Raw genomic sequence first — 24,915 nt, 5'->3', positions numbered from 1 at the left:
GGCTCCTGGTTCTCCGCCTACCTCTCTGACCGCTCCTTCACTGTATCTTTTGCTGGCTCCTCCTCTTGTCATCTTCCCCTTAGGCTACTTTCACACTAGCGTCGGAATTCAGCCCGTCGCATTGCGTCGGGCCGAGATTCCAACGCTAGCGTTGTTAGCGCCGCACAACGGTTGCAGCGGATGCATTTCTCCGGCGCATCCGCTGCCCCATTGTGAGGTGCGGGGAGGTGGGGGCGGAGTTCCGGCCGCGCATGAGTGGTCGGAAAAAGCGGTCCGTCTGGAGCAAAAAACGTTACATTTAACGTTTTTTGCTCCCGGCGGTCCGCCACAACACGGCACAACCGTCGCACGACGGTTGCGACGTGTGTCAATACGTCGGTAATGTTTCTCTATGGGGTAAAAACGCATCCTGCAAACAACTTTGCAGGATGCGTTTTTTCCCCTAAACGACGCATTGCGACGTATTAAAAAAAAGCCAGTGTGAAAGTAGTCTTACTGTTGGGGTTCCTCAAGGATCAGTCCTAGGCCCCCTGCTCTTCTTCTTGTGTAACACCCCAGGTAACCGGTTGTTACAGTGATGTTGCTTTCCTTTCGGGGAGGGCGATATCATGTTTGAGGCAAGGAGGATTTTCTTTACCAGATAAGCATCTACATTCAACACATTCTGACTCCATGCCAGAAGGGGAGCTCTGAAAATGGATTCAGGGGAGCTTCACCAACTTTATGTATTCTGGTCTGGAGGTGGAGGTAGTTAGTCTCCTGGAGGGAGAGCTAGCAGAAGGACATCTGGAACAGACAGTGGGGCCGAGCAGCCACATGGGAGCTGCAGCCCCTGGAAAAGGAAGAGATAGCCTAAAGGGTTGGATTGTAGTGGAGCTTGAGAGGAAAGGAGCACAGTGGAAGAGGAAAGGGCTCAGAGGGGAACGGCGACCGGACACTCTCAGAGCAAGAGCGCAGAAATCGGGCACCGGGAGCCCGAGGTCGTGTTGTTCTGCAGGACGCACGGCAAACCGGAGGGCATAAGACTGTAAGTTAATTGCCCACACCAAGTCTGAGGTGAAGCAGTAACCTGAAGAGCCCGGGTCATGATAGAGACCCTATAAAACGGCTCACACTGCCCAACGTGTAGACATCTGTCTCAGGACAGGAGAGAGGGGACTTTGCCAGCAAGCTACAAGCAGCAGGGACCTCACCAACTAGCGCAAATATCAAAGGCTTATGGACCTCACCTGGGAGAGGGACCCTCCATTGCCTCCAAGCCGGCCGGACCACAGCTACCCCTGCACTTGGTACCCTGGACTGAGGCTGACTGCTACCATCAGTAAACCAGGTAAAGACTGCAAGCCTGTGTCCTGGTTCTTTACTATAGCATCCACCACATCATCTGTGTCATATACCTTGGGAGCCCTGGGAACCCCGCTTCACCTGTGGGAAGCATCACCATCTTGCTGCATAACATCACCCCAGAGGACCCCTTTAAGCAGGGTCAGTCCCTACTGACTGAATACCACAGGTGGTGTCACGAACAAACTTTATTCACCAATCCCCTTAAAGACCTTCCCCTTTTAAGTGAGTGCCCAGGGCCACGGATCGGGTCACAGCCACCGTGACATCCCCTTTAAGAGTGACCGGACCTGGTACCGAGTATCCCCATTGCCCTGGTGGGCGACTCACTTGTATACTGCCCCTATTGGACAAACAATCAGTAGATTTGGTTTCCAGTACCATCTCTATACTGATGACACCCAATTATACACCTCTACTCCTGACATTACACCTGCATTATTACAAAACACCAGTGATTGTCTTACCGCCATCTCCAATATCATGTCCTCCCTCTACCTGAAAGAACCTGTCAAAAACTGAACTCCTTATGTTTCCTCCCTCTACTAACTTACCTTTGCTCGACATTGCCATTTCCGTGTGTGGTTCTATCATTACTCCTCAGCAACATGTCTGCTGTTTTGGGGTCATACTTGATTCAGAGCTTTTCTTCACCCTCCACATCTGATCACTAGCTCGCTCTTGTCATCTGCACCTCAAAAACATTTCTAGAATTCAACCTTTTCTTACTTTTGACTCTGCAAGAACTCTTAGTGTTGCACTTATTCATTCCCATCTGGACTATTGTAACTCTCTACTAATCGTTCTCCCTCTTACCAAACTCTCCCCACTCCAATCTGTCCTGAATGCTGCAGCCAGGATCACATTCCTCATGAACCGTTACACCAATGCTTCTACGTTGTGCCAGTCATTGCACTGGTTACCCATCTACTCCAGAATTTAGTATAAACATCATGCTCACCCACAAAGCATTCCACGGTTCAGCACCACCCTACATCTCCTCCCTGGTCTCAGTCTGCCACCCTACGCGTGCTCTCCATTCTGCTAATGACCTGAGGTTAACATCCTCAATAATCAGAACCTCTCACTCCTGTCTCCAAAACATCTCACGTGCTGCGCCAATTCTTTGGAATGCACTACCCAGGATAATTTAATTAATCCCCAATACCCACAATTTTAAGAGTGCCCTAAAAACGCACTTCTTCAGACTGGCCTACCGCCTCAACACATTTTATTTAACTATCCTACTGTGTGGCTCATTCAAAATTTTCACCATTATCAGGTTCCTTGTATCATGTTCTTACACGCTTTATGCATTTAATAGCCCTCTGTGTCTGTACTGTTACATACTTAGGCCGATAACCGGTTCATGCAGCTTTACATGAACACCCGATTTCTTACATTATGGCTGTTCAGAATAATGAAAGCAATTGTTACCATCCACCTTTCGTGTCTCTCCTATTTACTCATAGATTGTAAGCTTGCGAGCAGGGCCCTCATTCCTCTTTGTATCTGTGGATTTATGTGATTATTGTTAGACTGCTACGACCCATGACCGTTTACTCCCATTAAGTGACACACAACAGTTATCAGAACTTTTAAAACTTTTATTGGGAAATATAATCCATCTTTTACTTTGGGTAAATATTTTGGTCGCAGCTTAAAACAGGCAATATCTGCCAACAAATGGGGTGTAGGGAGATTAACTGCCTTCCGGTCTCCCAGGCAGGTATCTTCACCACCAACTAAACTCCACCCTTCCGCAGCTGCAACTGAACCAACGTCTAACAAAAGGGGAGGGAGGGCGGGAAACAGGTCCGGGTCCTGGGATCCGGATGTGGCTTCAGCGCTTCCCGGCGCCAAGAGCAGGGGATAAGCCCCGCCCCCTCCGCGGGGAGTTAACCCCATATTCAATTTGGCCTCACTCAATGGGAGATCTCTATCCCAAACAAGGGGGGGGACGCGCAGCAGTCAGGGGACAGCGGCATAAGCCGCAGTGTCCCAAAGACTGCTACGACCCATGACCGTTTACTCCCATTAAGTGACACACAACAGTTATCAGAACTTTTAAAACTTTTATTGGGAAATATAATCATAAAATTTCCATCTTTTACTTTGGGTAAATATTTTGGTTGCAGCTTAAAACAGGCAATATCTGCCAACAAATGGGGTGTAGGGAGATTAACTGCCTTCCGGTCTCCCGGGCAGGTATCTTCACCACCAACAAAACTCCACCCTTCCGCCAAGGAGGAGCGAATATAGAGAGCTACGACCCCCCAAACGAATGCATCGCCTGAACCACACCCTCTCGAATACCATTGAGGAAGATATCTAAGCCCACCTCGTTCAAATGAACTCCGTCTGGAAGAAGAAAACCGGAATTGTCTCCCTCCAGCCGATGGTGCCGAACAACTACACCATTCTTAAACCTTATGAATCGTGATATCCTCTGATTCAGAGTGCGTCTGGATCTCTCCATAGCATTCAATTCCCTGGCACCCCGCCACACCAGCCTTGGGATTACTTCGGACCAGACTAGTCGCATCAACGGGAAGAAACTCGGGAACTTGTCCATGTCCGATCTGATCAGCGTAAGTAGTTCAGCCAGTGGGGACGAAGCCAGGTCATTTCCTCCGGCATGGATAACAACAATGGTGGGGGATGAAGCCACCCGTGCAATGTGAACAACCTCCGGAAGAACTTGGGACCACATCATGCCTCTCATACCACGCCATATCACGTCGATATCGTCGAAGCCCAATGATCGCTCTCCTGGGCACAATTCAGCACGGCGAGCAGCCCAATAGATGTATGAGTGACCCACTATCCAGACGCTGGGTCGCACCCCATCTAGGAAATAAAATGTACAGTTAGCCAACATCCAATAACCCAACAACCCAAGGAAATTCCCCAATGTATTACCGAAGCTGCTCCCATATTATTATTGTAACAAAAACAACCAAAACTTTATAACAATAAATCAGGTCTGATGTACCTAGTAAAACAGCGGGATTTCCATCTGCCCACCCTTTGAATTTCTGATTCAAATAAACCCGCTCTAGATGCTTCTGTTGCTGCACCTATCCGAAATGAGTCCCAAATTCTGCTGCGGGCATTCCCAATAATGACAACGTGCGTCTCAATATGGCTAAGAATTGACCCGACACTAGGGGAAGCCCATTCTCATGAATGAAAAATTGGGAACCATCCTTTCTAACTCGCATGTAATTCTTAATTAACGTTAATGGGCAAATGTCCTTGTTGATGGCAAATATTGGGAACCAAGTTCCCCTACCTTCCTGATCAGTTTTAGATTTACATATTCTAATCCTTAGACCATCGTCACAAATTAGTATATCTTCTCGCCTAAGGCCACCCGGTTTATTCAGAGCAGTAGGAACAATCTCACTGACCCGCATGGCCCCAAAGAATGCTAGGCCAAAAGCCGCTGACGTGAGCGCAGCTTCGTATTTAGAATCGCAAACAGATTCTGCGGCCTTAACCAAGCTCACTAGCAAATCAAAGGAGATAGGACGCCTGTTATCACCGTGTTTATCCACTCGGCGCCAACCTTTCAGTAGCTGACTGACTAGAAAATGTTTCGTGGAATCTGACCAACCTGCGAGCTTGAAATGGAACGCTAAAGCAGACACACGGTTGCGCGCCACTGCACCCGATACTCCCATGGCATGCATTTTGGATAGAAATGCCATCGTCACCTGCATCCGAGCATCATCCGAAGACCCAACTGGTTTGCCGTCTGCTAAAAGACACCACTCCTCCCACGCCTTACCATAGGCTTTCCAGGTCGACGGGGCTATCGACGAGCGTATTAACGGCATCAGGTCCCCAGGACATCCCAGATCGAATGTGGGCAATCCACCTCCTCCAAGTGCTCCTGAAGGCGCCGTCCCAGTAAATCCTGCGAGTAAATCCCAGTTAATAAATCTGAAACATTCTCATTGCTGATGGTTAGTGAATTAGCTTTGAACCAAACATTAAACATTAAACATTTCAATACTATGAACTTAATTAGGTCTAAAACCAGCGGTGAAGGAGATGCTAGGTAGTTGATGGCATGCGCCCCGCCAACGGTTTCAAGTTGTAAACGAATACGCTTGTTGGCCAATTGTGGACCCCAGATTTCCATGGCAACTGCAACAGGGAAAAGGTCGATCAAGGTTGAGTCTACGTTCCACTTCCTGGAAACCCAGAAAGCAGGCCAATTTGCAGCACACAATTTGTTACCGAAATGAACGCTGAAACCAGTGTGGCCTGACGCTGCAAAAAACAAACCCATGTCTTCGTTTGAGCACTTTGCCTCCTGAAAGCAAGTCCTACCATTGTAATTACTGAGGAACAGCTTCCATGTGTTTAAATCAGAACGTAGATGTGCTGTAATCCTGATTCTATGATGGCGTTGTTTCACTCCTCTCGTGGCTATCATCAATCTGCGAGAGAAGATCCTACCCGCTGGCATGACCCTACAGGCAAAATTTAAGAAACCAAGCAGCGACTGCATTTGTGTTAATGTGACTTTACCAACCGAAATACATCCGCTGATGAGATCCAGCAGCTTGTCAATTTTTTCCTTCGGCAACCTAAATTCCATGGCGACCGAGTCGATTTCGATCCCAAGGAATGTGATCACTGATACTGGCCCTATCGTCTTCTCGGGGGAAAGTGGGACCCCAAAATGTGCCATGGCATCTTTGAATTGGGCTAGCGCTGTGGAGCATATGTCTGAATCCGCTGGACCGACTATCAAAAAGTCATCGAGATAATGAGTGATGGCGGTTAGCCGGGTGATCTTGCGAGCAACCCATTCTAAAAACGTGCTAAATAACTCAAAATAAAAACAGGAAATTGAACACCCCATGGGGAGACATGTGTCGTAATAGTATAAATCCTCAAATTTAGCTTCCAGTAAGTGGTGACAATCCGGGTGTACCGGGAGAAGCCGGAAAGCGGATTCTATGTCCGATTTGGCCATAAGGGCCCCCGGGCCAGCATTTCTGACTAGGTCAACCTCTTTGTCAAAGGAAATATAAGTGACGGCTGTGTCATCACTGGGTATACCATCGTTAACAGACATCCCCTTGGGGTATGACAGGTGGTGAATTAACCGTTATTTACCTACCTCTTTTTTGGGAACTATACCCAGGGGTGAAACATGTAAGTTAGGGAAAGGGGGGGAATTGAAGGGATCGCGAAAGCGACCCAACCTGATTTCCTTACCCAACTTCTCTGCTAATACGTTGGGTAATTCCTTTGCTGATTGTAAATTTGGGGCTGATTGTGGCTCGGGAGACCAATTAAACGGGATGAAGAAACCATAGGAGAAACTGAAACGCAGTTGCGCCGCAGCCGATTTATTGGGGTATTTGTCCAGCCACGGCCCCATTCTTTTTACGCTCACTGGCGTCGTTAACCTCACCTGCAGAGGGGTTTTTTCCAGAGTTAGCTTTTTGGGGCGGCCGTGTGCATTTTGCCACGGGGTGCGGACCTCCGCACGCTGAACACTCATGTCTATATTTGCAGAGCCCATAGAACTTACAGTGTCCTTCATTAAATAACCAGCACGAACCTGGTCTACGAATGGCTGTTGCTGCCGCGTTGTTACTGGACCCGGCAGCGGGCCCGTGAAAGGATTGAGTTGTTCTTTGAGCCATCATCAGGCGGAGCCACGAATCCGTGGCTTTCATACCCCAGCCTAATTGGGGATTGACGGCCAAGCGACGGCGGAAATCTTCGTCATATTTCCACCATGCTGATCCCTCGTGTGCCTTATAGGAATTGTAGATGCTATCTAAGTATATAAATAGCCCAGAGCACCTTTCCGGGTGCTTCTCCCCCATAACGCATCCGAGGACCGCAAAAGCTTGCAACCAGTTATTAATGGTTTTTGCAACTTTTGGTTTTCGTTCATACGTTTTATCACCCAACCGCCTCTCTCTATCAACCGAGTGCTGGTCCGTGGAAACCATATGTCAATGAAATCATTGGCCCAAATTTGTTCCTTGATGGCGCTATCCAAGTGGGCCCCTAGCGGAGGGACACCACAGAATAGGCCATCCTTATACACATCCGGGCGGGGAGGAGGGGGCTGCCTGCACAATCCCGCTGGTTGTAGCAATTTTGGATTAACATAAATCCTGTTTCCTGTGGTTGCATTGGCTACTGTGTCTGAAAGGTTGGTGTTGGTTCTCTCCCCCCCCCCATGCCCCGATAAAGGGGTACTCACCAATTGGTGCACCGGCATCCGGACAGCTTGCTTCCCGTGCCACGGGAGTCATCGGACCTTGACGCTCCGTGCGATGTATGGACCTACGATGAGAAGACTCCTGCCTGTGTGACCTGCCTGAAGAACTACCGGATGAAGAAGGCGAGCGCCAACGCGAGGCTCTAGACCGTCTACTGCGCCGGCTGGACCTGGATCTATACGAACGCCGTTTGCTAACATAACAATCACGCTTCCTATGTCCACTTCTGCGATGTTCTCTGGGGGATGACGATGATGACGACGATGATCTGCGCGCGGGGCGGATACCCGCACTCTGTCTATTATCCAGAGCCGGGGTGCCAGCACCCTGAATTGGGGCACGAACACCGGTTGCCATCAGTGATAGTGATGCTGGGGTGTTCTGGTGTTCAACTACTGCCGCCTGAGAGGGAGTCATTTGCCCGCCCGGTATTTGCGAATACGGAGTACTAAAGATGAGTGGGTAGGATGGAAACTGTGACACGCCCCTTATACTAGCCTGGGAGTATGCGCTGTGCTGTCCGGGCGCTAATATTATGTGAGGTGATCCCATATTCTGCTGCGCTACAGCTGCCGTGTCCTTGCTCCTGTCAGCATTGGCAATAGCTTCCCCCACGTTCCTTGAAAGTGGAGGAATACCTCCCTGCGGAGCCTCAGTCTCCTTTCCTGCCGTGCCTGAGTCCTGCGAGGAAGCAGACGTTCCTTGAACTCCCCCCATGCTGTTTCTAATTAAGTGCGCAGCTCCGACTAACAATGCTGGCACTTGCGGACCCGTACTCCCTCTTAGTGTACCCAGGGCAGAAGGGGGTATACAGCTTGTATCGCTCGTCTCCGACCCCTGAGTCTCCCCCACCTGAGGTAACACGCTTCCTCCCGTCTCACTGGCGCCCAGAGCAGAAGAGGCGCGTGCACGCGAGCTGCGCGCGCTCTTCTTTGAATACACTGGCGGGCTCAGTCGTGCCGGAGGCCGGGTGGCTTCTGCGAGATCGCCGACCCTCCGGTCGGCACCACCTGCACCATGACAGGGAAGGAGTCGCTCCCGGTCAGCAAGCGCTGCCTTCCCTGCCGATCCTATCCCTCACCGCATTCACCAGCGGGTCCATGATACCGGCTGCCCAACAGGTCCGGGTCCTGGGATCCGGATGTGGCTTCAGCGCTTCCCGGCGCCAAGAGCAGGGGATAAGCCCTGCCCCCTCCGCGTGGAGTTAACCCCATATTCAATTTGGCCTCACTCAATGGGAGATCTCTATCTCAAACAAGGGGGGGGGGAGGCGCAGCAGTCAGGGGACAGCGGCATAAGCCGCAGTGTCCCAAATTCTGTTATGTCTTTTATTGTCTGTACAAGTCCCCTCTAAAATGTAAAGTGCTGCGAAATATGTCGGCGCTATAGAAATAAAATTATTATTATTATTAGGGCTAAGTTGGAAAGCTGTTTGAATTGCATCCACACATTCATACCTGATCGCTTACTGGCAGATTGTACACCTTTGCTTAAACCAGGAAGCATGCACGATCCCTCAGAGGGGAGGAGGGGTTTTGACTTGAGTAGTTGTAGTTTGGAGGAAGAAGGACTAGCATGATGGAGGTCCTGCATGAGAGAGAAGCAGCATGCTCTCTGCAAGGACAGCAGCATAAAGCAGGGTACCAGTCCCTGGAGCGCAGAGACTTCCAGAGTCTGGGCTAAACTGAGAGTCTGCTCAGTCTTTATATAACTGCAGAGGTGTGCTTTTGCCCAGGAGTTCAGCATTTGCATAGAGTCAAGGACACTGTTGTAAGAAGAAGTGTTCTGACAGGATTCATGTCGCCTGCTCGCTGGAAGGGATCACGGATCCAGTAACTATTTACCTTGGACCTCTGGGGATCCAAATAATTGTTCACCAGAAGTAGAATTGGCAGCATGAAGGCTACACAACCTCACAGCAGAGAAACTGAACCGTCACCAGGCAGTTCTAACCAACACCCTGTATGTGAATTGTATGGAAGTTTTTGGAACTGCAGTAAAAAAAGAACAAACTGATCATTTCCCTGTATAATGCTGATTATTCTCTGCTGTACCATTCCTGCTCCAACTCCCCTGGGAGCCAGCCCTAGTTGGGAAGGGGTTAATCATCTGCCACTGTCCATCACCACCTGTCTCCCAGGGACCCTCATCAGCAGCGGTGTAACTTGAAACTCATGGACCCCGATGCGAAAGCTCCAATGGGGCCCCCAAATATTTAAATCTTTCATAGCAATAGTCTTTTTCTATAGGCTGAAGGGACTTTTAGGGCCCCCTAGACTCCAGGGCCCAGGTGCGATCACTAGGAATAACCACAGATCACAAGCTAAAAGTCCTTACCCCACTAACCCTAGACCACCTAATGGGAATTAACCCTTATATGGTCCTAGACCACAAGGGAAGCATAGATTATTGCTCCCGAATATCTAGACTGGGGAAGGAGCTGTTATATGAGCAATGCCTGAGCATGAACCTTTTTACTATCCTAGTCTTCAAGGAAAAAAAACATTAATCCCATATATCACAAGGTTTCAATCACAAATCAGACTTAATAAGAAAACCCTCTTTTACAGTCACCCTGAAATGAGCCAAAAATGTCTCTTTTTTTGCAAATCTGCACAAGCAGTGCGCATTTTATTTCCGTACCACTGAACAGAAAGTAACCTGACTGTAAATATGTCTCACTTTTTACTTACGGCATACAATATGTCGGAATACACTCATGCAATGTTTAGCACATCCGCTCTCAAGTACATTTTTAAACCTACATTTTTCATTTTAACTCGTGCTGCTGTCCATTAATCTTTTGTCAAAGAAACCTCAAAAATATAACTTGCAAACATAAAAAAGTGGTTATCAGAAAAAAAAAACAGTCTTTAAAGGCGTTAACAAATATTAGGCGTAGTAGTGGTTCTCCTGCGCCAGTTTTTCTAAAAAGTTTACATTATACTGACACCTGGTGGGAGTCCTTGATGTCTGCATGTATTGTGTATTATGTTGAATTCTGTGACTTCATTTTAAGGCTGCAAGACTCAAAACTCACTGGCACCACCTCCTGGTTGAGTGTGTGTAGAGTGTGTTGATGCCCAATTCCTTTTTTGAACAACATAGCTTCTGTATACTCAACATGTTTCCTGAGTACATGAAGGGTCACAAATTGTAATCAGCAAATAACTGCCATTATTAAAAGTGGTTCTGATTAACCCCAGAAAGTGTTAATCTATTCTAGAAGAATTTTTTTTTACATTTTCTTAGTAGCATTTTACAGCATAAGTCATAATCTGTAAACAGCTTACAACACAGCAAAGGGATCTCATTGTTGAAAGTTATGTCAGGAGAAGGGTACAAAAACATTTCCCAATGTATTAGATACAGCTGTTCTCAAAAGTTTACTTACCCTGGCAGAAATGTTGCTTTCTTGGCCTTTTTTCAGGGAATTTGACTGATCACAACAAAACCTTTTCTCCACTCATGGTTAGTGGTCGGGTGACGCCATTTATTGTCAAACTACAGTGTTTTCTCCAAATGACCCTGATCAAAAGCTCAAATACCCTGGTGATTTTGGCCTCTTAACATGCACAGAAGTTGACACAAATGGGTTTGACTGGCTGCTAAAGGTAACATCCTCACATGTGACCTGTTTGCTTGTAATCAGTGTGTGTGTGCATAAAAGCTGAGTGAGTTTCTGGGATCCAGACAGACTCTTGCATCTTTCATCCAGCCACTGACGTTTCTGGATTGTGAATCATGGGGAAAGCAAAAGAATTGTCAACTGATCTATGGGAAAATGCCAGTCAGAAGTGTTCAAACTGTGATTAACAAATGGAAAATCAGGAGCTGTGTAAAAACAAATCCACGGTCAGGTAGACCAACAAAAATGACTCTCTGAAAATTAGCGGTGTGGCTGTTTCAAGATGCACAATAAGGAGGCACTTGAAGAAAAATGGGCTGCATGGTCGAGTTGCCAGAAGAAAGCCATTGCTGCGCAAATGCTACAAAGTATCTTGCCTACAATACACAAAACGGCACAGGGGCAAGCCTCAAAACTTCTGGAACAAGGTAATTTGGAGTGATGAAACAAAAATTTTACTTTTTGGCCAAAACCATAAAAGTTACATTTGGAGAGAGGTCAACAAGGCCTATGATGAAAGGAACACCATTCCTACTGTAAAGCATGGAGGTGGATCGCTGATGTTTTGGGGATGTGCAAGCTACAAAGGCACAAGAAACTTGGTCAAATTTGATGGAAAAATGCATGCAGCACGTTATCAGCAAATACTGGAGGCAAATTTGCAATCATCAGCCCGGAAACTGCCAATGGAATGTACTTGGACATTCCAACATGACATCCAAAGCGCAAGGTCAAGTCGACCTGTCATTGGCTACAGCAGAACACAGTGAAGGGTTCTGGAGTGGCCATCTCAGACTCCTGACCTCAATATCATTGGGCCACTCTGGGGAGATCTCAAGCGCGCAGTTCCTGCTAGACTGCCCAGGAATTTACAGGAACTGGAAGCTTTTTGCCAAGAAGAGTATGCAGCTTTACCATCTGAGAAAATAAAGAACTTCATCCACAACTACCACAAAAGACTTCAATCATTTATGTTAGAGGGGGGCACAATACAGTGTATTAAGAAATGGGGTATGTGAACTTTTGATCAGGGACATTTGGATGTTTTGGGTTGTCATTTTGATTTAAAAAGAGAAAACACAGTAGTTTGACAAGAAATGGCTTCATCCAACCACTAACCATGAGTGGAGAAAAAGTTTTGGCGTTATCATATATTCATTTTCTCTGAAAAAATAGGCCAAGAAAGCAAAAATCTACCGGGGTATGTAAACTTTTGAGCTCAACTGTATATCATGGAGCACTGTGAAGATGTATTCAAGAAATTTGGCACAACAGTGACTTTACCTAGAACTGAACGTCCTTCAAGTTTTGATGAAAAGACAAGAAGAAAATTGGCCCAGGAAGCTACCAGGATGACTACAGCAATATTAACCCCTACACCCCCGAAGCTTTTTTTCGTTTTCCTTTTTTGCTCCCCTTCTTTCCAAAGCCATAACTTTTTTATTTTTCCATCAATATGGCCATGTGGGGGCTTATTTTTTGGCAGGATGAGTTGTACTTTTGAATGATACCATTGGTTTTACCATGTCATGTAACAGAAAACGGGAAAAAAATTCCAAGTGCAATGAAATTGCAAAAAAAAGTGCAATCTCACAATTGTTTTTTGATTGGCTTTTTTGCTACGTTCACTAAATGCTAAAAGTGACCCATCACTATGATTCTCCAGGTCGTTGCGAGTTCATAGACACCAAACATGTTTAGGTTCTCTTTTATGTAAGTGGTAAAAAATTGTCCAAAATTTGCTAAAAAAAAAAAAAAATTGCGCAATTTTCCAATAATGGTAGCGTCTCCATTTTTTGTGATCTGGGATTTGGTGAGGGCTTATTTTTTGCGTGCTGAGCTGACATTTTTAATTATAGCATTTTGGTGAAGATATGTTCTTTTGATCGCCCATTATTGCATTTAAATGCAATATCGCCGCGACCAAAAAAAGTCATTTTGGAGTTTTGATTTTTTTCTCGCTACGCCGTTTAGCGATCAGGTTAATTATTTTTTTTATTGATAGAACGGGCGATTCTGAATGCGGCGATACCAAATATGTGTAAGTTTGATATTTTTTTATTGTTTTATTTTGATTGGGGCGAAAGGGGGGTGATTTGAACTTTTATATTTTTTTATATTTTTAAACACTTTTTTTAAAATTTTGGCATGTTTCAATAGCCTCCATGAGAGGCTAGAAGCATGCAATACTCAGTCGCCTCTGCTACATAGAGCTGATGCACAGATCACCTCTATGCAGCAGAATTGCAGGCTTGCTATGAGCGTCAACCACAGGGTGGCGTTCATAGCAATCTGCAATCAACAACCATAGAGGTCTCAAGGAGACCTCTGGTTGTGATGGCAACACACAGACGACCCCCAATCACGTGACGGGGTCATTGGTGCGAGTAGAGTTGAGCGACCTTGACCTTTTTAGAGTCGAGCCGGGTTTTGCGAAACCCGACTATGTCCAAAGTCGGGTCGAGTGAAATCGGCCGATTATGACGTAAAGTCGGGATCGACCGAAACACGAAACCCAATGCAAGTCAATGGGGCAGCATAGTCGGCAGTGAGTGGGGGCCAGGAAAACACCTAGAGTGGCCATTTTAATGTCAAAACCATCCATTCTTCTTAATGAAGCTTGTCAAGCGTAATTTACCTTATAATAATTGGAAGGCATTTGAAATTGGGGGTCATTTGGCTAAAGTTGTGGGGGGTAGGGCTGGTTCAAGTAATTAGTGGGCCCAGGAAATCTGGACCACGTCACGGCAGTGGAGCAGGGAGAGGTAAGTATTTCAACTTTGCAAGTGCTGTGAACCTGAGCAAGCAGGGGGGGCCCACTCGTTGGCATTGGCACTGGCACAGGGCCCCTCAAAGTACAGCGGTGTGTTTGCACGGCGGGGGCGCCTCCCACCGGCAGCAACACTTTTGCGTACTATGAGAGGCCCTGTGCCAGTGACGTCGCCAACTAGTATTCCTCCCCCCACCTGATGAAGGAACCTGCACTTTCATCTGCACCTTCCTCTTTGTCCCCGTGTAAGGTGGTATGGTATGCGGGAAGAGCAACCTGACTTTCAGCAGGGTCACAATGTTGTTGTGTAGCGTGCACGGGGAATGTTGCGTTATGGGTCAATGTACCAGCAGACTCATCTATCACTGGCTGGGCAATGGGCACGATGAAGTGGAAACACAGATATAGGCCCAAAGAAGAAAGTGGGCTAAATGCAGTTCAAAATTGGTAACACAGGAATAACCAGGGGGCATTGCAGTGGAGGACAACTGGAATGAGAGGCTGACACAGAGAGTAGGGCCAAATCAGTAAGTAGTCGAAATGCAGTTCAAAATTGGCAACCGTAGTAAACAGGCGGCACAGCTTTGTTCAGTGGAGGAGAACAGCAAGGAGTGGCAGACACCGATAGTAGGCCCCAAACCAACTAGTACGCCAAATGCAGTTGTTCCATTTAACCACAATTTAATGAGAGCCTGAAGATAGAAGCTCAGGAAAGGCAACCTGGGGAACACCTTGGAGTGTAACACACCATCTCTCTCCACCCCATACCCATTTTGTATGGCCTAATGCAGTGTACTTTTCTACAACTACTAAACGAGAGTCGGAAGACCGAAGCAATGGCAAGGAAACCTGGGGAACACCTTAGAGTGTAACACACCCTCTCTCTACACCCCATACCCAATTTGAAGGCCTAATGCAGTGTAGTTTCCAAGAACTACTAAACGAGAGCCGGAAGATCGAAGCTCAGGAAAGGCAACCTGGGGAACACCTTGGAGTGTAACACACCCTCTCGCTACACCCCATACCCAATTTGAAGGCCTAATGCAGCGTAGTTTCCAACAACTACTAAACGAGAGCCGGAAGATCGAAGCTCAGGAAAGGCAACCTGGGGAACACCTTGGAGTGGAACACACCATCTCTCTACACCCCATACCCAATTTGAAGGCCTAATGCAGAGTAGTTTCCAAGAACTACTAAACGAGAGCCGGAAGATCGAAGCTCAGGAAAGGCAACCTGGGGAACACCTTGGAGTGTAACACAACGTCTCTCTACACGACGGAAGGGCTGATTCTTAGGAAGGAAGGCTGTTGGAAATAAGCATTGCGCGTCCGAGGGTGATTATATTCTTATTAGGTATATACTCACCCTCGGACGCGCCCTGCTTCTTTATTTGGAATGAATGTTTATTTGCAATGTGGTGTTGACTTTCTCTATTATTTTGGTAATTAATGATTTTATTATTTTCATTATTTTGCATCTTCTCGGCAATAATATAAAGAAGACGCGACAGGACAACACTCGGTGGATGCCATATGTGTGTTTTCAATTTAAAAAAACTTTCAGTTAACTACTTGCAGGAGAAAGTAATTGTAGCTGGTGGCCATTTTTAGTACTGTACCAGATTAGAGTTGTGTGTTTGTTTTTAATGTTAAAATGTCTGCATTTGATATCTCACCAGTATTTTCTTTTTTATAAGCAAAATACTTATTTTTATATTTTCTGATGTTGGTTCCAGGGGTACACGGCCAGCAGTGCCCTGGTCAGTGTAGTAGTAGTTGAAAGAATGGACCGCAGACAGGCATCGAAGGCCTAAAATAATAACACATGGCTGTAGGCAATTTTAAATTGGTTCCAGGGGTACACGGACAGCAGTGGTGTGGTCAGTGGAGGCCTAGTGGAAGGAGTGACCGCAGACAGGCATCGAAGGCCTAACATAACAAACTTGGGCTGGCTGTAGGCACTTTTAAATTGGTTCCAGGGGTACACGGGCAGCAGTGGTCTGGTCAGTGGAAGTCTAGTGGAAGGAGTGACCGCAGACAGGCATCGAAGGCCTAAAATAATAACACATGGCTGTAGGCAATTTTAAATTGGTTCCAGGGGTACACGGACAGCAGTGGTGTGGTCAGTGGAGGCCTAGTGGAAGGAGTGACCGCAGACAGGCATCGAAGGCCTAAAATAATAACACATGGCTGTAGGCAATTTTAAATTGGTTCCAGGGGTACACGGACAGCAGTGGTGTGGTCAGTGGAGGCCTAGTGGAAGGAGTGACCGCAGACAGGCATCGAAGGCCTAAAATAATAACACATGGCTGTAGGCAATTTTAAATTGGTTCCAGGGGTACACGGGCAGCAGTGACCTGGTCAGTGTAGTAGTAGTTGAAAGAATGGACCGCAGACAGGCATCGAAGGCCTAAAATAAAAAAATTGGGCTGGCTGTAGGCAATTTTAAATTGGTTCCAGGGGTACACGGGCAGCAGTGACCTGGTCAGTGTAGTAGTAGTTGAAAGAATGGACCGCAGACAGGCATCGAAGGCCTAAAATAAAAAAATTGGGCTGGCTGTAGGCAATTTTAAATTGGTTCCAGGGGTACACGGGCAGCAGTGGTGTGGTCAGTGGAGGCCTAGTGGAAGGAGTGACCGCAGACAGGCATCGAAGGCCTAAAATAATAACACATGGCTGTAGGCAATTTTAAATTGGTTCCAGGGGTACACGGGCAGCAGTGACCTGGTCAGTGTAGTAGTAGTTGAAAGAATGGACCGCAGACAGGCATCGAAGGCCTAAAATAAAAAAATTGGGCTGGCTGTAGGCAATTTTAAATTGGTTCCAGGGGTACACGGGCAGCAGTGACCTGGTCAGTGTAGTAGTAGTTGAAAGAATGGACCGCAGACAGGCATCGAAGGCCTAACATAACAAACTTGGGCTGGCTGTAGGCACTTTTAAATTGGTTCCAGGGGTACACGGGCAGCAGTGACCTGGTCAGTGTAGTAGTAGTTGAAAGAATGGACCGCAGACAGGCATCGAAGGCCTAAAATAAAAAAATTGGGCTGGCTGTAGGCAATTTTAAATTGGTTCCAGGGGTACACGGGCAGCAGTGACCTGGTCAGTGTAGTAGTAGTTGAAAGAATGGACCGCAGACAGGCATCGAAGGCCTAAAATAAAAAAATTGGGCTGGCTGTAGGCAATTTTAAATTGGTTCCAGGGGTACACGGGCAGCAGTGGTGTGGTCAGTGGAGGCCTAGTGGAAGGAGTGACCGCAGACAGGCATCGAAGGCCTAAAATAATAACACATGGCTGTAGGCAATTTTAAATTGGTTCCAGGGGTACACGGGCAGCAGTGACCTGGTCAGTGTAGTAGTAGTTGAAAGAATGGACCGCAGACAGGCATCGAAGGCCTAAAATAAAAAAATTGGGCTGGCTGTAGGCAATTTTAAATTGGTTCCAGGGGTACACGGGCAGCAGTGACCTGGTCAGTGTAGTAGTAGTTGAAAGAATGGACCGCAGACAGGCATCGAAGGCCTAAAATAAAAAAATTGGGCTGGCTGTAGGCAATTTTAAATTGGTTCCAGGGGTACACGGGCAGCAGTGACCTGGTCAGTGTAGTAGTAGTTGAAAGAATGGACCGCAGACAGGCATCGAAGGCCTAAAATAAAAAAATTGGGCTGGCTGTAGGCAATTTTAAATTGGTTCCAGGGGTACACGGGCAGCAGTGGTGTGGTCAGTGGAGGCCTAGTGGAAGGAGTGACCGCAGACAGGCATCGAAGGCCTAAAATAATAACACATGGCTGTAGGCACTTTTAAATTGGTTCCAGGGGTACACGGGCAGCAGTGGTCTGGTCAGTGGAAGTCTAGTGGAAGGAGTGACCGCAGACAGGCTTCGAAGGCCTAACATAACAAAATTGGGCTGGCTGTAGGCACTTTAAATTGGTTCCAGGGGTACATGGGCAGCAGTGTATGGTCAGTGGAAGTCTAGTGGAAGGAGTGACGGCAGACAGTCTTCGAAGGCCTAACATAACAAAATTGGGCTGACTGTAGGCACTTTTAAATTGGTTCCAGGGTAACACGGCCAGCAGTGGCCTGGTCAGTGTAGTAGTTGTAGAAAGAAGGGACCGCAGACAGGCTTCGAAGGCCTAACATAACAAAAATGTCAAAACAATGGTATTGTCAGTGCCAGGCATTGAAGGATGTCAGCGGCTAGACTACACATTGGTGAAGCTGTGAGAGATAATTTTGCTAGTGGTAGAGCACTGTTTGAGCTGGGGGGGGGAACTGTCTTGTGGCCGGCGGTACAGGCACAGGGCCCCTCATATTACAACGGTGTGTCTGACGTTGGGTGCGCACCACCACCGCCAGAGACACTTTATTGTACTATGAGGGACCCAGTGGCAGTGCCGTCGACCAAAAGCGGCCACACCCACCTCTTCAGACAAACAGCACTCTCAAGGGTCCAAGCGCAAAGTGGCGATAGCACGGCCCCGTGTGGGGAGTTTGGCCATTTCGTGAGGTGGAAACATGTCGTATGCTGGACAATCAGGTGAAGAAAATTACGAGATTGGAAAAGTCATTCAGAATAGTCCACAGGCAAGACCTTTTCATAGGAAAGCTAGGTGTCAGCCGGGCAGGGTGGGGCAAAAGATTTTGAAATCCAGTTGTGGTTCATTTTAATGAAGGTTAGATCATCTACATTTTGGGTAGCCAGACGAGTCCTTTTTTCTGTTAGTATTGAACCTGCAGCACTGAATACTCTTTCTGATAGGACACTAGCTGCCGGGCAAGCAAGCTCCTGCAATGCATATTCTGCCAATTCTGGCCAGGTGTCTAATTTGGATGCCCAGTAATCAAATGGGAATGACGGTTGAGGGAGAACGTCGATAAGGGATGAAAAATAGTTTGTAACCATACTGGACAAATGTTGTCTCCTGTCACTTTGAATTGATGCTGCAGTACCTGTCCTGTCTGCGGTCATAGAAAAATCACTCCACAACCTGGTCAGAAAACCCCTCTGTCCAACGCCACTTCTGATTTCTGCCCCTCTAACACCTCTGGTCTGCTGGCCCCTGGAGCTCGTGTGAGAACGATCACGGGCGCTGTGTGCAGGGAATGCCAGAAGCAAACGGTCAACAAGAGTTGATTGTTTTGTTGCTAATATTAGTTCCAAGTTCTCATGTGGCATAATATTTTGCAATTTGCCTTTATAGCGAGGATCAAGGAGGCAGGCCAACCAGTAATCGTCATCGTTCATCATTTTTGTAATGCGTGTGTCCCTTTTGAGGATACGCAAGGCATAATCCGCCATGTGGGCCAAAGTTCCCGTTGTCAAATCTGCGGTTGTGCTTGGTTGAGGGGCAGTTGCAGGCAAATCTACGTCACTTGTGTCCCTCAAAAAACCAGAACCCGGCCTTGCCACGCCACCAATTTCCCGTGCCCCCGGGAAAGCTTCCTCATTAAAAATATACTCATCCCCATCATCCTCCTCATCCTCCACCTCCTCTTCGCCCGGTACCTCGTCATGTACACTGCCCTGACCAGACAATCGCTGACTGTCATCAAGGCTTTCCTCTTCCTCTGGTGCAGACGCCTGATCCTTTATGTGCGTCAAACTTTGCATCAGCAGACGCATTAGGGGGATGCTCATGCTTATTATGGCGTTGTCTGCACTAACCAGCCGTGTGCATTCCTCAAAACACTGAAGGACTTGACACATGTCTTGAATCTTCGACCACTGCACACCTGACAACTCCATGTCTGCCATCCTACTGCCTGCCCGTGTATGTGTATCCTCCCACAAAAACATAACAGCCCGCCTCTGTTCGCACAGTCTCTGAAGCATGTGCAGTGTTGAGTTCCACCTTGTTGCAACGTCTATGATTAGGCGATGCTGGGGAAGGTTCAAAGAACGCTGATAGGTCTGCATACGGCTGGAGTGTACAGGCGAACGGCGGATATGTGCGCAAAGTCCACGCACTTTGAGGAGCAGGTCGGATAACCCCGGATAACTTTTCAGGAAGCACTGCACCACCAGGTTTAAGGTGTGAGCCAGGCAAGGAATGTGTTTCAGTTGGGAAAGGGAGATGGCAGCCATGAAATTCCTTCCGTTATCACTCACTACCTTGCCTGCCTCAAGATCTACAGTGCCCAGCCACGACTGCGTTTCTTGCTGCAAGAACTCGGACAGAACTTCCGCGGTGTGTCTATTGTCGCCCAAACACTTCATAGCCAATACAGCCTGCTGACGTATGCCAGTAGCTGCCCCATAATGGGAGACCTGGTGTGCAACAGTGGCAGGTGCGGATGGAGTGTTTGTGCGACTGCGGTCTGTGGACGAGCTCTTGCTTCTGCAGGAGGACGAGGAGGAGGAGGAGGAGGGGGTGCGAACGGCTACAGACAACTGTTTACTAGACCGTGGGCTAGGCAGAACTGTCCCAAACTTGCTGTCCCCTGTGGACCCTGAATCCACCACATTTACCCAGTGTGCCGTGATGGACACGTAACGTCCCTGGCCATGCCTACTGGTCCATGCATCTGTTGTCAGGTGCACCTTTGTGCTCACAGATTGCCTGAGTGCATGGACGATGCGCTCTTTAACATGCTGGTGGAGGGCTGGGATGGCTTTTCTGGAAAAAAAGTGTCGACTGGGTAGCTCGTAGCGTGGTACAGCGTAGTCCATCAGGTCTTTGAAAGCTTCGCTTTCAACTAACCGGTAGGGCATCATCTCTAACGAGATTAGTCTAGCTATGTGGGCGTTCAAACCCTGTGTACGCGGATGCGAGGCTAAGTATTTCCTTTTTCTAACCATAGTCTCATGTAGGGTGAGCTGGACTGGAGAGCTGGAGATCGTGGAACTAGCGGGGGTGCCGGTGGACATGGCAGACTGAGAGACGGTGGGAGATGGTATTGTTGCCGCCGGTGCCCTAGATGCAGTGTTTCCTACTACGAAACTGGTGATTCCCTGACCCTGACTGCTTTGGCCTGGCAAAGATACCTGCACAGATACAGCAGGTGGTGCGCTAAATGGTGGTCCTACACTGCCGGAAGGGATGTTGCGTTGATGACTAGCTTCATTGGCCGAGGGTGCAACAACCTTAAGGGACGTTTGGTAGTTAGTCCAAGCTTTCAAATGCATGGTGGTTAAATGTCTATGCATGCAACTAGTATTGAGACTTTTCAGATTCTGACCTCTGCTTAAGGAAGTAGAACATTTTTGACAGATGACTTTGCGCTGATCAATTGGATGTTGTTTAAAAAAATGCCAGACTGCACTCTTTCTAGCATCGGATACCTTTTCAGGCATTGCAGACTGAGCTTTAACCGGATGGCCACGCTGTCCTCCACCAGGTTTTGGCTTTGCCACGCGTTTTGGGCAAGATACGGGCCCGGCAGATGGAACCTGTGGCGATGTTGATGCCTGCTGCGGCCCCTCCTCCTCCTCTGCTTCAGAACTGCTGCCGCCTGCACCCTGTTCCCCCAATGGCTGCCAATCGGGGTCAAGAACTGGGTCATCTAATAACTCTTCTTGTACCTCCTGCGCAACTTCGTCTGTGTCACCGTGTCGTTCGGTGGTATAGCGTTCGTGATGGGGCAACATAGTCTCATCAGGGTCTGATTCTTGATCAGCACCCTGCGAGGGCAATGTTGTGGTCTGAGTCAAAGGACCAGCATAGTAGTCTGGCTGTGGCTGTGCGTCAGTGCACTCCATGTCAGATTCAATTTGTAATGGGCATGGACTGTTAACTGCTTCACTTTCTAAGCCAGGGACGGTATGTGTAAAGAGCTCCATGGAGTAACCCGTTGTGTCGCCTGCTGCATTCTTCTCTGTTGTTGTTTTTGCTGAAGAGGACAAGGAAGTGACTTGTCCCTGACCGTGAACATCCACTAACGACGCGCTGCTTTTACTTTTACCAGTTTCACGAGATGAGGCAAAAGAGCTAGAGGCTGAGTCAGCAAGATAAGCCAAAACTTGCTCTTGCTGCTCCGGCTTTAAAAGCGGTTTTCCTAATCCCAGAAAAGGGAGCGTTCGAGGCCTTGTGTAGCCGGACGACGAACCTGGCTCCACAGCTCCAGACTTAGGTGCAATATTTTTTCCCCCACGACCACCTGATGCTCCACCACTACCACTACCCTCATTACCAGCTGACAATGAACGCCCCCGGCCACGACCTCTTCCACTAGACTTCCTCATTGTTTTAAAAACGTAACCAAACTAACGTTATTTGTTGCAGTCACACAACTTACACGGTGAGCTATAACTTCAGTATGATTTAGCTACCCCTTTACAGGTTGGTGAGACCACAGCGAAAATCAGGCCCAATGTTACACACTCTTTTTTTGGTGGCTGCAAATTAGAGAGATGCCCCACACGCAGGACTGTCACTGAAGCACAAATGTTAATATTAATGTCACACTATTATTTTTTTTTTATTTTTATTTTTTTCAGGAACACTTTAGAAACCCCCCAAAAAAAAAAAAATAGATTTTTGCAGGGAGAATTTAGAAAACAAATGTAACAAACTATATGCTTTCTATGGGCCACTGAGTGAGAGATGACGCACACAGGAATCAGGAGTGGCACACAAGCCCAGAGGCCAATATTTTTCTACCAATGATTGATGGAGTTATTTTCTCTGGTAGATTTTGGAACCCAAATCAAGGAAAAAAAATGTAGGCTTTCTATGGACCACAATTGGAGAGAGAGAGAGAGAGAGATGGCACACCCAGGAGTCAAGACTGGCACACAAGCAGAAAGGCCAATATTAATCTCCCACTGTTTTTTTTGGTTGTTTTTTTTTTTTTTTTTTTCAGGGAGACTTTAGAAAAAAAAATAATAAAAAAAATATGATTTTATCAGGAAGAATTTAGAAACCAAATAAAATAAAATGATTTTTTCAGGGAGAATTTAGAAAACAAATAAAACCAAAAATAGGCGTTCTATGGCCCACTGACTGAGAGATGACGCACCCAGGAGTCAAGACTGGCACACAAGCAGAAAGGCCAATATTAATCTCCCACTGTTTTTTTTGGTTGTTTTTTTTTTTTTTTTTTTCAGGGAGACTTTAGAAAAAAAAATAATAAAAAAAATATGATTTTATCAGGAAGAATTTAGAAACCAAATAAAATAAAATGATTTTTTCAGGGAGAATTTAGAAAACAAATAAAACCAAAAATAGGCGTTCTATGGCCCACTGACTGAGAGATGACGCACCCAGGAGTCAAGACTGGCACACAAGCAGAAAGGCCAATATTAATCTCCCACTGTTTTTTTTGGTTGTTTTTTTTTTTTTTTTTTTCAGGGAGACTTTAGAAAAAAAAATAATAAAAAAAATATGATTTTATCAGGAAGAATTTAGAAACCAAATAAAATAAAATGATTTTTTCAGGGAGAATTTAGAAAACAAATAAAACCAAAAATAGGCGTTCTATGGCCCACTGACTGAGAGAGAGAGAGAGATGGAACGCTTAGTACTGGCACACAAGCCCAAAGGGCAATATTAATCTCCCTTTTTTTTTCCAGGGAGAATTTCTGAAACCCAAAAAAAAAATAAAATAGGCTTTCTATGGCCCACTATTTGTGAGAGAGATGGGACGCTCAGGACTGGCACAGATGGCACGCTCAGGACTGGCACAGAAGCCCAGAGGCCAATATTAATCTCCCTTTTTTTCTGGGAGAATTTATAAAACCAAAAAAATATTTAAATAGGCTTTCTATGGCCCACTATTTGTGAGAGAGATGGCACGCTCAGGACTGGCACAGATGGCACGCTCACAACTGGCACAGAAGCCCAGAGGCCAATATTAATCTCCCTTTTTTTCTGGGAGAATTTATAAAACCAAAAAAATATTTAAATAGGCTTTCTATGGCCCACTATTTGTGAGAGAGATGGCACGCTCAGGACTGGCACAGATGGCACGCTCACAACTGGCACACAAGCCCAGAGGCCAATATTAATCTCCCTTTTTTCAGGGAAAATTTATAAAACCAAAAAAAAAATTAAATAGGCTTTCTATGGCCCACTATTTGTGAGAGAGATGGCACGCTCAGGACTGGCACAGATGGCACGCTCACAACTGGCACACAAGCCCAGAGGCCAATATTAATCTCCCTTTTTTCAGGGAAAATTTATAAAACCAAAAAAAAAATTAAATAGGCTTTCTATGGCCCACTATTTGTGAGAGAGATGGGACGCTCAGGACTGGCACAGATGGCACGCTCAGGACTGGCACAGAAGCCCAGAGGCCAATATTAGTCTCCCTTTTTTTCAGGGAGAATTTATAAAACCCAAAAAAAAATAAAATAGGCTTTCTATGGCCCACTATTTGTGAGAGAGATGGCACACTCAGGACTGGCACACAAGCCCAAAGGCCAATATTAATCTCCCACTGTATTTTTATCAGGGAGAATTTATACACCCCACAAAAAAAAATACAGAAAAATGAAAAGGCTTTCTATGGCCCACTATGTGAGAGAGATGGCACACACAGGGATGGCACTCTAGCAGAAATGCCAAATTGCCAATCTTAATCTCCCACCAAAAAAAAAAAAAAAAAAAAAACAGGGAATGTCCTACAATTACTATCTCCCTGCCTGCAGTAATCTCAGCCAGGTATGGCAGGCAGCTACTATCTCCCTGCCTGCAGTAATCTCAGCCAGGTATGGCAGGCAGCAATAAGGAGTGGACTGATGCACAAATGAAATAAAAAGTGTGGACAAACAAAAAAGATAGCTGTGCAGAAAGGAAGGAACAAGAGGATTTGTGCTTTGAAAAAAGCAGTTGGTTTGCACAGCGGCGTACACACAGCAATGCAGCTATCAGGGAGCCTTCTAGGGCAGCCCAATGAGCTACAGCGCTGAGGGGAAAAAAAAAAAAAAAAAAAATTCCACTGTCCCTGCACACCGAGGGTGGTGTTGGACAGTGCAAA

At 46.8% G+C, this 24,915-nt stretch overlaps 1 protein-coding gene across 3 annotated transcripts in view; it reads right to left on the bottom strand.

Annotated features, from left to right (window-relative positions):
- Positions 1-2,934: 2,934 nt before the first annotated feature.
- LOC138638286 (uncharacterized) overlaps positions 2,935-24,915 on the bottom strand; it is a 34,610-nt gene continuing 12,629 nt past the window's right edge. Inside the window, exons 1-3 of one of the 3 annotated variants that reach the window (XM_069727469.1) lie at positions 7,589-8,759; positions 5,138-5,266; positions 2,960-4,194 (exon numbers count right to left, since the gene is read on the bottom strand). In XM_069727469.1, the coding sequence (XP_069583570.1) occupies positions 3,611-4,194; positions 5,138-5,266; positions 7,589-8,324 (1,449 nt within the window). In that variant the 5' untranslated portion in view covers positions 8,325-8,759 and the 3' untranslated portion in view covers positions 2,960-3,610. Of the gene's footprint in view, positions 5,267-7,588; positions 8,760-24,915 lie in introns of those variants that run through there. The other 2 variants (XR_011312479.1, XR_011312478.1) reach the window with 2 other exon arrangements.

This window comes from Ranitomeya imitator, chromosome 1 (assembly GCF_032444005.1).
Source record: "Ranitomeya imitator isolate aRanImi1 chromosome 1, aRanImi1.pri, whole genome shotgun sequence".
NCBI classification, from domain to species: domain Eukaryota; kingdom Metazoa; phylum Chordata; class Amphibia; order Anura; family Dendrobatidae; genus Ranitomeya; species Ranitomeya imitator.
Note: the sequence above shows the minus strand (reverse complement) of the source record. Positions and strands in the feature narration are given on the sequence as shown.